The sequence below is a fragment of the Haematobia irritans genome, chromosome 5 (assembly GCF_050003625.1).
Source record: "Haematobia irritans isolate KBUSLIRL chromosome 5, ASM5000362v1, whole genome shotgun sequence".
Classification (NCBI taxonomy): Eukaryota; Metazoa; Arthropoda; class Insecta; order Diptera; family Muscidae; genus Haematobia; species Haematobia irritans.
The window spans coordinates 21,377,619-21,390,129 of record NC_134401.1 but is presented as its reverse complement, the minus strand read 5'-3'; the positions used below and the strand labels follow the sequence as shown (position 1 = coordinate 21,390,129).

The window sequence follows — 12,511 nt, the reverse complement described above, 5'->3', positions numbered from 1 at the left end:
TTTTGGCAAAATTTTATTTCTATATGAAATTTTGCCAAAAGTTTATTTCTATAGAAAAATTTTCCAAAATTTTATTTCTATGGAAACTTTTGGCAAAATTTTATTTCTTTAGAAAATTTTGACAAAATTTTATTTCTATAGAAAATTTTGCCAAAATTTTATTTCTATAGAAAATTTTGCCAAAATTTTATTTCTATAGAAAATTTTGCCAAAATTTTATTTCTATAGGAAATTTTTCCAAAATTTTATTTCTATAGAAAATTTTGCCAAAATTTTATTTCTATAGAAAATTTTGCCAAAATTTTATTTCTATCGAAAATTTTGCCAAAATTTTATTTCTATCGAAAATTTAGCCAAAATTTTATTTCCATAGAAAATTTTGCTAAAATTTTATTTCTATAAAAATGTTGTCAAAATTTTATTTCTATGGAAAATTTTGCCAAAATTTTATTTCTATACACGATGTTGCCAAAATTTTATTTCTATAGGAAATTTTTCCAAAATTTTATTTCTGTAGAACCTTTTGATAAAATTTTATTTCCATAGAAAATTTTGCTAAAATTTTATTTTTATAAAAATTTTGGCAAAATTGTATTTCCACGAAAAATTTTGCAAAAATTTTATTTCTGTAGAAAATTTTGCTAAAATTTTATTTCTATACGAAATTTTTCCAAAATTTTATTTCTATATGAAATTTTCCCAAAAGTTCATTTCTATAGAAAATTTTGTCAAATTTTTTTCTATAGAAAATTTTGATAATATTTTATTTCTATAGAAAATTTTGCTAAAATTTTATTTCCACAGAAAATTTTGCTAAAATTTTATTTCTATCGAAAATTTTGGCAAAATTTTATTTCTATAAAAAATTTCGCCAACATTTTTTTTCTATAGAAAATTTTACCAAAATTTTATTTCTATAGAAAATTTTGTCAAAATTTTATTTCAATAGAAAATTTTGACAAAATTTTATTTCTATAAAAATTTTTGACAAAGTTTTATTTCTATGAAATTTATTTTGCTTTTAAGTTCGTTGTAGATAATTTTCTTTTCTGTTATATTAAAATCCTCAGACACCACTGTTTTCACCTAGTACGGGAAACCCCTTTGGAAATGATAACCCACAGCACATGGTTAGCACACGACAAAGGCTTATTTGAGGATTCAGTGAATACTCCTGTCTTCATATTCACAAAAAAAATTTGGGGGTATGATTTTTTATAGTCCTTCATAATCAGAATGGTAAAGACAATGCAAATATGTGTATATATATGTGTGTGTGTGTTTTTCAAAAATTTTATGGAAACAAACAACGCAGTCTATGCTACTCACGGTGCTCTACACCGAATCAATATTATGTTACTTTCCGAAATTATTTAATGTCAGCGTCACTAGCAGCAGCAGCATCTCATTTTAATTTATGCATAAAAAATGTGTATCTCACATTTTTTTCTCCCTGTCGCATCTCATATAATGCCCCCACCCTACCCCTTCATTACCATAGCCCAGGCTTATTGAGAGATGGATGAATATCTTAAGGGTTAAACTTTCGACATTTGAGGTTAAATAAGGTGAAAGCATTAACCAACCATTCAGTCAGAGGAAGCATACCCAAAAAAAACGACACCCCCCAAAAATATCGAAAGCCAGCCTAGCACGCGCTGCTCCAGACGCTGCCGTTGTCATTGCATTCTGTCACGTGGAAACAGCTGTAAATGTGTTTCAGTTTTAATTTTAATGGGTTCTGCTGCCTTGGGTGGGATTGCGTTTAATGCGTTACACTGGGTTTATTTGGGAATATGCAAATGACTCGAAACGCATTTGTGAAATTGGTTTAATTTCATCGAAATCAAGAAGCGGCACGTGGTACCTGTTTTTTTTTTTTTGTTTCTATTTTACCACTTCCCTACTACATTGCTGATGATGGATATCCTATCAAAAAAATTTTGTTGGGCACTCCCATCAGCAATGTAATTGAAGTCAAAGAAGAATTAATTCTGGATTAGGAAAAGTAAAATCTCTGCGATGCTTCCTCAATGCTCAGAATCAATACCAAAATCCTTGGGTGAAGGCTAAAATAATTGAAAACTAATAAACTTTTTTTGGTAGTGTAGATACTGTAATAGGTATTTATTGCCTCTGAGCAGTAAGTACCTATTACTCCAGCAATCTGACACCTCATATCACACTGCTAGAAAAAAAATCGTAATAATAGGGAAATATGTGAATTAAATTCAGCCGATAAAATAATTTAATAAATACAATGAAACTTTACGTTATTGTAATGAAAATTTTTATAATTTAGGTAACAATTTTATTGTTTCAATTAAAAAGTTTCGGTGGTTCACTATATATATATATAACTGCTATATATAACTGTAGACCGATATGGATCAATTTTGACATGGTTATTAGCGGCCATATACGGATCGGATGAATTTTGCTCCTCCAAGAGGCTCCGGATATCAAATCTGGGGAACGGTTTTATAGCCCCCATATATAATTATGGACCGATATGGACCAATTTTTGCATGGTTATTAGATACCATATACTAACACCATGTACCAAATTTCAACCGAATCCGATGAATTTTGTTCCTCCAAGAGGTTCCGGAGGTCAAATCTGGGGATCGATTTATATCGGGGCTATGTATAATTATGGACCGATATGGACCAATTTTTGCATGGTTGTTAGAGACCATATATTAATACCATGTACCAAATTTCAGCCAGATCGGATGAAATATGCTACTCTTAGAGGCCCCGCAAGTTAAATCTGGGGGTCCGTTTATATGGGGGCTATACATAAAAGTGGACCGATATGGCCTATTTGCAATACCATCTGACCTACATCAATAACAACTACTTGTGTAAAGTTTCAAGTCGATAGCTTGTTTCGTTCGGAAGTTAGCGTGATTTCAACCGACGGACGGACGGACATGCTTAGATCGACTCAGAATTTCACCACGACCCAAAATATATATTCTCTATGGGGTCTTAGAGCAAAATTTCGATGTGTTACACACGGAATGACAAACTTTATATACCCCCCATCCTATGGTGGAGGGTATAAAAATCTACACTTTTCTTCCCAATAAACTTCCTTACAGCGAAAATCAAATCTTAAATCAGGGTTGTTTGTCTAAAATTTCATTTGGAAGGGAAGATCTAAAAACTTGAATTATTTTCCTTAGACCTTACTCAGTCGCAAAACTTTAAAATCCTTTCACAAACACTCTTTGCCTGATAAACTCCCAAAGGATAACGCATGCCAAAACCCCTGACCATAGTGATAAAAAAATGTTCTAAGTCCTTATTGTGTTTCCATGGAGAAATAATGACACGGAAAATCAAAAAATCAATAGGTAAAATCTATATGTGGATTGTTATGACAGCATCAAAGATATACTTCGATGGCAAATTGATATACTTCGATGGCAAACTATTCTACATAACAATTAAGGCCAAGGATTTCTTAAGGATAAACCAAAATCACATCACCAAATAAACATCCCATCCCTTGGTGAATGGCATATTTCTACAAAACTAATGATAACTGGACCATATTCTTCCGGGAGGAAAGGGAGCTTACAAAACTCACACGCATAACTTATCATTTCCATATCAAACCTTTGGATGAAAGTAACCAAAAGAAAATGGGAAAAGGTAAATCATTTTTCTTTGAATTTTTAGAGAAAAAATCATTGAAGCCTAAAGTGTTGTTTTGTATCCTTACGCCTTACGTTGTGTTTCGATGATTATGGCCCGTCTTAATGCCATTGTTAAAATTGATTTGAAAAATATTGTTGGAAAATTTACGCAAACAAAAAATTGAAAATCACAGACGGAAATTTGCATGAGAAACGATTATTTGAGTGTTTTGTCAACAATAGCAAACGGACACACACACACACACACACACACACGCCCACATATGCATTTTGAACAATCCCAAGGATTATAATAAGGCAACAGCTAGCAAGGGGTGTCCTTTTCATATTCAACCACACATCACATATGTATGAGTAAGCCACCACAACAGACACACTGACATACCCAGAGACTTAAAAAGTTACTGATAGGCAGACAGTCGATCCCATGTTGACCCTTAAATGTTTTTTTTTATATTGTGATTCTTTTGGGGGGTACCTTGGCCAGACAGAAGCTATTTGTATGCACTGTGAGAAAACTGTGAACTAGGAACCACCACAGTGCTATGGCTATAATGTTCACCCTGACTGCATGAACTGAAAAAATATTGCCGATTGCAAGGTATCTTAAATCTTCTATAGAAATAACATTTTTCTATAAACAAATGCCAATAGAAACAAAATTTTGACAACATTTTCTATAGAAATGAAATTTTGACAAAATTTTCCATAGAAATGAAATTTTGACAAAATTTTCCATAGAAATAAAATTTTGACTAGAATTTCTATAGAAATAAAATTTTGACAATAATTTCAATAGAAATAAAATTTTCTATAGAAATAAAATTTCGACAAAATTTTGACTAGAATTTCTACAGAAATCAAATTTTGACTAGAATTACTATAAAAATCACATTTTGGCTAGAATTTCTATAGAAATCAAATTTTGACAAAATTTTCTATAGAAATAAAATTGTGACATAATTTTCTATAGAAATAAAATTTTGACAAAATTTTCTACAGAAATAAAAGTTTGACAATAATGTCAATAGCAATAAAATGTTGACAAAACTTTCCATAGAAATAAAATTTTGACAAAATTTTCCATAGAAATAAAATTTTGACTAGTATTTCTATAGAAATAAAATTTTGACAAAAATGTCAATAGAAATAATATTTTGACACAATTTTCCATAGAGATATAATTTTGATAAAATTTTCTATAGAAATAAAATTTTGATAAAATTTTTTATATAAATAAAATTTTGACATAAATGTCAATAGGAATAAAAATTTGACAAAATTTTCTATAGAATTAAAATTTTGACAAAATTTTCTATAGAAATAAAAGTTTGACAAAATTTTCCATTGAAATGAAATTTTGACAAAAATATCAATAGAAATAAAATGTTGACAAAACTTTCGATAGAAATAAAATTTTGACAAAAGTTTCCATAGAAATAAAATTTTGACTAGAATTTCTATAGAAATAAAAATTTGACAAAATTTCAATAGAAATAAAATTTTGACAAAATTTTCTATAGAAATAAAGTTTTGACAAAATTTTCTATAGAAATAAAGTTTTGACAAAATTTTCTATAGAAATAAAGTTTTGACAAAAATATCAACAGAAATAAAATGTTGACAAAACTTTCTATAGACATAAAATTTTGACAAAATTTTCTATAGAAATAAAATTTAGACAAATATGTCAATAGAAGTAAAATATTCACAAAACTTTCTATAGAAATAAAATTTTGACAAAATTTTCCATAGAAATAAAATTTTGACAAAATTTTCTATAGAAATAAAATTTTGACAAAATTTTCTATAGAAATAAAATTTTGGCAAAATTTTCTATAGAAATAAAATTTTGACAAAATTTTCTATAGAAATAAGATTTTGACAAAATTTTCTATAGAAATAAAATATTTCTACAGACATAAAATGTTGACAATTTTCTATAGAAATAAAATTTTAACAAAATTTTCTATAGAAATAAAATTTTGACAAAATTTTCTATAGAAATAAAATTTTGACAAAATTTTCTATAAAAATAAAATTTTCCAAAAATTTTCTGTAGAAATAAAATTTTCCAAAAATTTTCTGTAGAAATAAAATTTTGACAAAATATTCTATAGAAATAAAACTTTGAAAATTTTTCTATAAAAATAAAGTTTTCAAAAAATTTTCTGTAGGAATACAATTTTGACAAAATTTTCTATAGAAATAAAATGTTGACAAGAATTTGTAAAAAAATAAAATTTTGACAAAATTTTCTATAAAAATAAAATTTTGACAAAATTTTCTATAAAAATAAAATTTTGACAAAAATATCAACAGAAATAAAATGTTGACAAAACTTTCCATAGAAATGAAATTTTGACAAAATTTTCCATAGAAATAAAATTTTGGCTAGAATTTATATAGAAATAAAAATTTGACACAAATGTCAATAGAAATAAAATTTTGACAAAAATTTCAAACGAAATAAAATGTTGACAAAATTTTCTATGGACATAAAATTTTGACAAAATTTTCTATAGAAATAAAACTTTGATTGAATTTCTACAGAAATCAAATTTTGACAAAAAAGTCAATGGAAAAAAAATTTCTATAGAAATAACATGTTTCTGCAGTCTGCATTCGTGCGAACAAGTTGTTTTGCTATGACGTCTCCTACGAAATCAGTTTGTGCTAAATGTTTCAAATCGTTAAGTGCAAGCATATCAGTTAAATGCAGAATTTGCAATTCGAAATATCATAGACTTTGTGCTGGAATTGAGAATGAAGCTCAGTTTAAAATTTTAAAGCAGACAAGTAATATTGTTTACAATTGCACTGATTGCTTAAATATATCCAAAGATTTGGTGGCTGCCATCAGTCTGTTGTCAAATGAAGTACGAGAGCTTAAGTTGCGGTTTGCGTCTTTTATTAACAGCACTGAGACAAGTGCGAGAGTAATCTGTAATGACCATGTTCAATCTAATATAAATAATGATTTGGCGCCTACTCTTTCGGATGCTTTGCTTGCTGATACTGCTTCATCTGGTTTGGCTGTAGATCCCGTTACTGAAGGTGTTGTTGCTCCATTGACTAATAATTTTAATAAGAGCACTTCTCTTGGCTCTAATATTATTACACATGAAGTTGTTGCTCCTGCTATGAATGTTGTGAGTGCTAATACTCATAGATTGCTCTCTTCAGTTGCTTCTGCTCCTGTTGCTAATGTTGAGAAAATCACTGTTAATGGCATGTTGGATTCAGTGAGTAGTTTGAGTAATGTTAATGCTCAGAGTGTTGCATATGATACTGTTGACATAAATGATGCCTCTTCGGATGCTGTTATTAATGGCCCAACGAACAATACTGGGTGGAATCATATCAAACATAATAAACGTAAGCGTATTATTTTTGGCGAGAATAGTAATGCAGAATTAGCTGTAGTATCTAACAAAAAATGGATTCATATATCAGCGTTTAAGCCGACTGTAACGGCTGAGCAAATTATGGAATATGTTAGTAAATACCTAAACATTAGTCGAAGCCATTTGGAATGTTTTCGACTAGTTAAGAAAGATGTGGATGTTAATAGTTTAAGCAGAATTTCTTTTAAATTGGGAATCTCTGCTGGTTTTTATAATGAGCTCTTTAAGTCTTCTTTATGGCCTGCTGATGTTAAGGTACGGCCGTTTCAGTTTTTTCAAAAACCAATACAGTTAGAGGCAGCGTCTTAGGTGAAGATAAAGTTAAGTTTCGTAAGCTTAGAATATATTACCAAAATATTGGTGGCATGAGGACTAAATTGTCTTCAGTCTTTAATGGGTCCATTAACTGGGATTTCGATGTATACGTATTGGTTGAAACATGGCTGAATTCAGATTTTTATAATGAGGAAATATTTAACGCAAATATTTATACCATTTATCGCAAAGATAGGGATTTTATTAAATCTAATTGTGTTAAAGGTGGTGGTGTTTTGATAGCTGTAAGAAAAAAGATAATTTCGTCGCTTTGTGTGTTGCATAATTCAGACTCTTTGCTGGATCAGTTATGTGTCTCACTTTCTGGAGTAAGTGGTAACATAAATCTGGTGGTTTCATATATTCCGCCTAATAGCTCAGATTATTTGTATAATGCTCATGTTCAAAATGTATTGGATCTAGCTGTGAGTGATAATAAATTGCTGATCTTTGGGGATTTTAATCTCGGTAGAGTTACTTGGACTTTTGATCCTATTGAGAGCGTTATGATTCCTTATAACATTAATAGTTTATCTGAGATGAATTTAGTTGATTCTTTCTTTAGTTTGAATTTAGTGCAAATTAATCAATTTTTTAATATTCTCAATAAGATATTGGATCTTGTATTTATTGATAAGGATATGAAGTATGCTATTAATGAATGTTTAAATCCGTTATCTAAATTGGATATGCACCACAAAGCGTTGGAATTACATGTTGAATTTTATGTTTTTTCTAAAATTGCCCATGATAGTTTCCGCTTGGATTTTAAGAAATGTGATTTTAATTTATTTAATAAATTAATTAGTGATATTGATTGGAATAATCTGTTTGTGAAAAATAACCTATCTGATTGCTATGAAGTATTTTTAAATGTTATGAATAAGTTGTGTGAGGAGAATTTAACTCTTTTAAAGCCCAGAATATATAAGCTTCCGTGGTACACAAATGGATTAAAACGCATAAAGAATAAGAGAAATAAATATTTTAAGCGATGGAAAGTATCAAATGATCCACAAGATAAATATTGGCATGAATACTTTTCGAGAGAATTTAACTTTCTGAATAAGTTTTTATATAAACAATATTTGCTTAATTTTGAAACTAACATTAAAAGTAATCCAAAATCTTTTTGGAATTTTATAAATTCTAAGCGTAGCAGTTCAGATTTCCCTACTAGAATGGTTTATAATGGTAAGATAGCTAATTCTCAAGTTGAAATAGCTAATTTGTTTGCAGATTTTTTCAGTTCAAATTTTATTAATAATAACGCGTCTAATTATTCAAGAGAGGTTTTGGATGATACACATATTAATTTTGGTTCATTGCAAATTTCAGAGACTGATTTACAACAAGGCTTTGCTAAATTGAAAATCACATTTCGTGTTGATTGTGATGGTTTTTGTTCATTTTTTCTTAAGGGCTGTTCTACCGCCTTACTTACTCCTTTAATGTATCTATTTAATAGGTCACTTATGGAAGGTAATTTCATTAACAAGTGGAAAGTGACATCAATTTCTCCGGTTTATAAATCTGGAGCAAAGGATAATATCAGTAATTATAGGCCAATTTCAAAGCTTAGTAACATAGCTAAACTATTTGAGCATATTATATTTGAAAAGGTATATTTTGCTGTCAAAAGCATTATTTCGCCATTTCAACATGGATTTGTTAGAGGACGGTCTACAGTTACTAATTTAGTCAGTTTTTCGCAGTACTGTATTTCGAATTTTGAGCTAGGATTTCAAATTGATGCCATTTACACTGATTTGTCTAAAGCATTTGATAAGGTTTCGCATCCTTTGCTTATTAATAAATTATTTGCATTGGGGTTTCATTCAAGTTTCTTGAATTGGATAGCCTCATATCTTTCGGAGCGTAGGTGTGTGGTTGTTGTTGAGTCCTGCTCGTCAAATGCATATACTGCTACTTCAGGAATTCCACAGGGTAGCATTATTGGTCCTTTATTGTTTATTCTCTTTGTTAATGATGTACCTTCTTTGTTGAAATATTCGCGTATGTTATTGTTTGCTGATGATTGGAAAATTTATTCTCGTGTAAATTCGTTTATGGATACGCTTCGTTTACAGTCTGATTTGGATGCTGTTTCCTTATGGTGCTCTGAGAATGGCTTACCAATTAATGTATCTAAATGTTGTAAAGTTTCTTTTAGTAAATCCAATAATATTATTTGCTCCGATTATTTTGTTAACTCATGTACCGTTAAATGTTCCATTGAAGTTTTTGACCTTGGTGTCTTTTTTGATTACAAATTTTCTTTTATCAGCCATTTGGATTATATTGTTCCTAAGGCGTATGCTCTACTTGCATTTATTAAAAGAAGCTGTAAAGATTTTAATGATCCATATACTGTCAAATTAGTTTATTCCTCAATAGTGCGTTCAAGATTGGAATATGCATGTATTATTTGGAATCCTTATATGATTAAATATTCAAATAGAATTGAACAGATACAAAGAAGGTTTTTGAAATTTGCTCTTAGGTCAATTAATTTCTCTATTCCTGAACCATCTTATTTGGATAAATGCAGACTTATAGCTCTTAAATCGCTTGAGAACAGAAGAATGCTTCAGTCGCAAATGTTTCTTTATAAAATTATAAATGGTCTAGTAGATTGCTCTGATTTGCTTAACCTTTTGTCTTTGAATGTGCCTCCTAGGTTACTGCGTCATAATAAGTTCTTTCATATTCCATTACATAGAACGAATTATTCTATTAATGAACCTATAACAAGGGCTTTAAAAGAGTTCAATAGAATCAATGAATACAATTTGGATATAATGATCAACATAGAAAAATTCGCTGATTTATTAGATCTAATATATTTTTAGTTATAAGTTCTAGTCTGTAAGGAATGTTGTTGTTCCATAGACTGAAATAAATAAATAAATAAATAAATAAATTTTCTATAGAAATAAAATTTTAACAAAATTTTCTATAGAAATAAAATTTTGACAAAATTTTCTATAGAAATAAAATTTTGACAAAATTTTCTATAAAAATAAAATTTTCGGTAGAAATAAAATTTTGACAAAATATTCTATAGAAATAAAATTTTGACAAAATTTTCTATAAAAATAAATTTTCCAAAAAATGTTCTGTAGGAATACAATTTTGACAAAATTTTCTATAGAAATAAAATTTTGACAAAAATTTCAATAGAAATAAAATGTTGACAAAACTTTCCATAGAAATAAAATTTTGACAAAATTTTCCATAGAAATAAAAATTTGACAAAAATGTAAATAGAACTAAAATATTGACAAAATTTTCCATAGAAATAAAATTTTTACTAAATTTTCCATAGAAATCAAATTTTGACAAAAATGTCAATAGAAATAAAATTTTGACAAACATGTGTATAGAAATAATATTTTGACAAAATTTTCCATAGAAATAAAATGTTCACGCATAGAAGGAATATGATCACCTCAAACATGTTTCAAGTGCAAAATGTTATTTTGTATGGTGACCATGTGACATGTTTGTCACTAAAATGTTATTTTCTCGTCAAATATAACCTGCTTGCCGAAATCAGATACATGATTTCCGAGAAAATAACATGGTTGCGAAAACCATGTTACATGGCCACCAGCCAAAAATAACATTTTGTTCTTAAAACATGTTTGAGGTGATCATATTCCTTCTCTGGGTGTTGACAAGAATTTCTAAAGAAATAAAATTTTGACAAAATTTTCTATAGAAATAAAATCTTGACAAAATTTTCAATAGAAATAAAATTTAGACAAAAATTTACTACAGAAATAAAAATTTGACAAAATGTTCAATAGAAATAAAATGTTGACATGAATTTCTAAAGAAATAAAATTTTGACAAAAATTTCAAGAGAAATAAAATTTTGACAACATTTTCTATATAAAAAAAATTTTTGACAAAATTTTCTATAAAAATAAAATTTAAAAAAAAATTCTGTAGATATGACGAAAAAAAATAAAATTGTCAAAAAATTACAATTAAAATAAAATTTTGACAATATTTTTTATAGAAATAAAATTTTACAAACTTTTCTATTGAAAGAAAATTTTGCAAAGTAATTTTCTTTGTTTGAAAGTTTTTTGGTAAAATTTTCTTTAAACTTTTGGAAAATTATTTTTGGCTCGAGTGACAACCGTGGTCTGTGTCCTATAGGCCTTGCTTGGCACCGAATGACTTCTTTTTATTCCCGTACGTAAAAAAATAAAATGAGAGGTCAACATTTTCCGATACACACAAAATTTTTTTTTTCGGATTCAATCACGAAATTAATTGTTCCAATTAATTTTTTAATTGAAATGTCTTCAATCAACAGAAATGATAGTATCAATTAAAAAACTAATTGACAGTCAATTAAAAATTAATTGATCCAATTCAAAAATTAATTGATACTATTAATTTGTATGATTGGTTTTTATTTCAATTAAAAAAATTGTTGAATCAATTAAATTTTTAGTTGAATAATTTTAAAAACTCAATTAAGATTTTAATTGGAAAAATTTTCGTGAAATTTTTTTCTGTGTACCTGAAGAAGCGGTTGATGCGTTCAGAATGCATGTTTTGAAGCTACATCAATCAGAATGGCAAAAGTGTGAAGATCTTAATGGGGAATATTTTGAAAAACAATAAATTTTCGATGATTATTATTTGTTATTATTTTCTAATCTCGAAATATAAAATATCATCCAAGTTCCATCAATAATAAGGTCTGGTGTCAAGTTTCAAACCTAAGGCTTGTTTCATTCGAATGTTTGCGTGATTTCCACAGACGTCGGCTTAGCGACATCTTTGGTTTAGAAAATATTTCATTTTCCAAAATTTTCCAATTTCTCTTTGGATTTTTTTTCTGTGTACTACAACCAGCCACTATGGCAAATTTGTTGGACAAACAAATCATGCCGTTTTTCGTCATGTAAATTTACGATTTTTTGATTTTTGGCCGCAGATAAGAAGTGTTAAATTGTGTTTACTCCATACCCCTCCACTAAAAATGTCGAAAATATACAAATTCATTTAGGCATAAAAAACCCTCAAGAATCTCTATGACAATGTGGGCTACCTTCACAAACACTCGCCCATACACACACACTCGCACATTCATATCTA

The 12,511-nt window shown here is 28.4% G+C and overlaps 1 protein-coding gene across 1 annotated transcript; it reads left to right on the top strand.

Moving 5' to 3' along the window:
* The first annotated feature begins 7,440 nt into the window (after positions 1-7,440).
* LOC142239568 (uncharacterized) lies at positions 7,441-10,242 on the top strand. The gene has a single exon (XM_075311361.1). It carries the CDS (start codon positions 7,441-7,443, stop codon positions 10,240-10,242), a length of 2,802 nt encoding a protein of 933 aa, XP_075167476.1.
* The last annotated feature ends 2,269 nt before the right edge of the window (positions 10,243-12,511 follow it).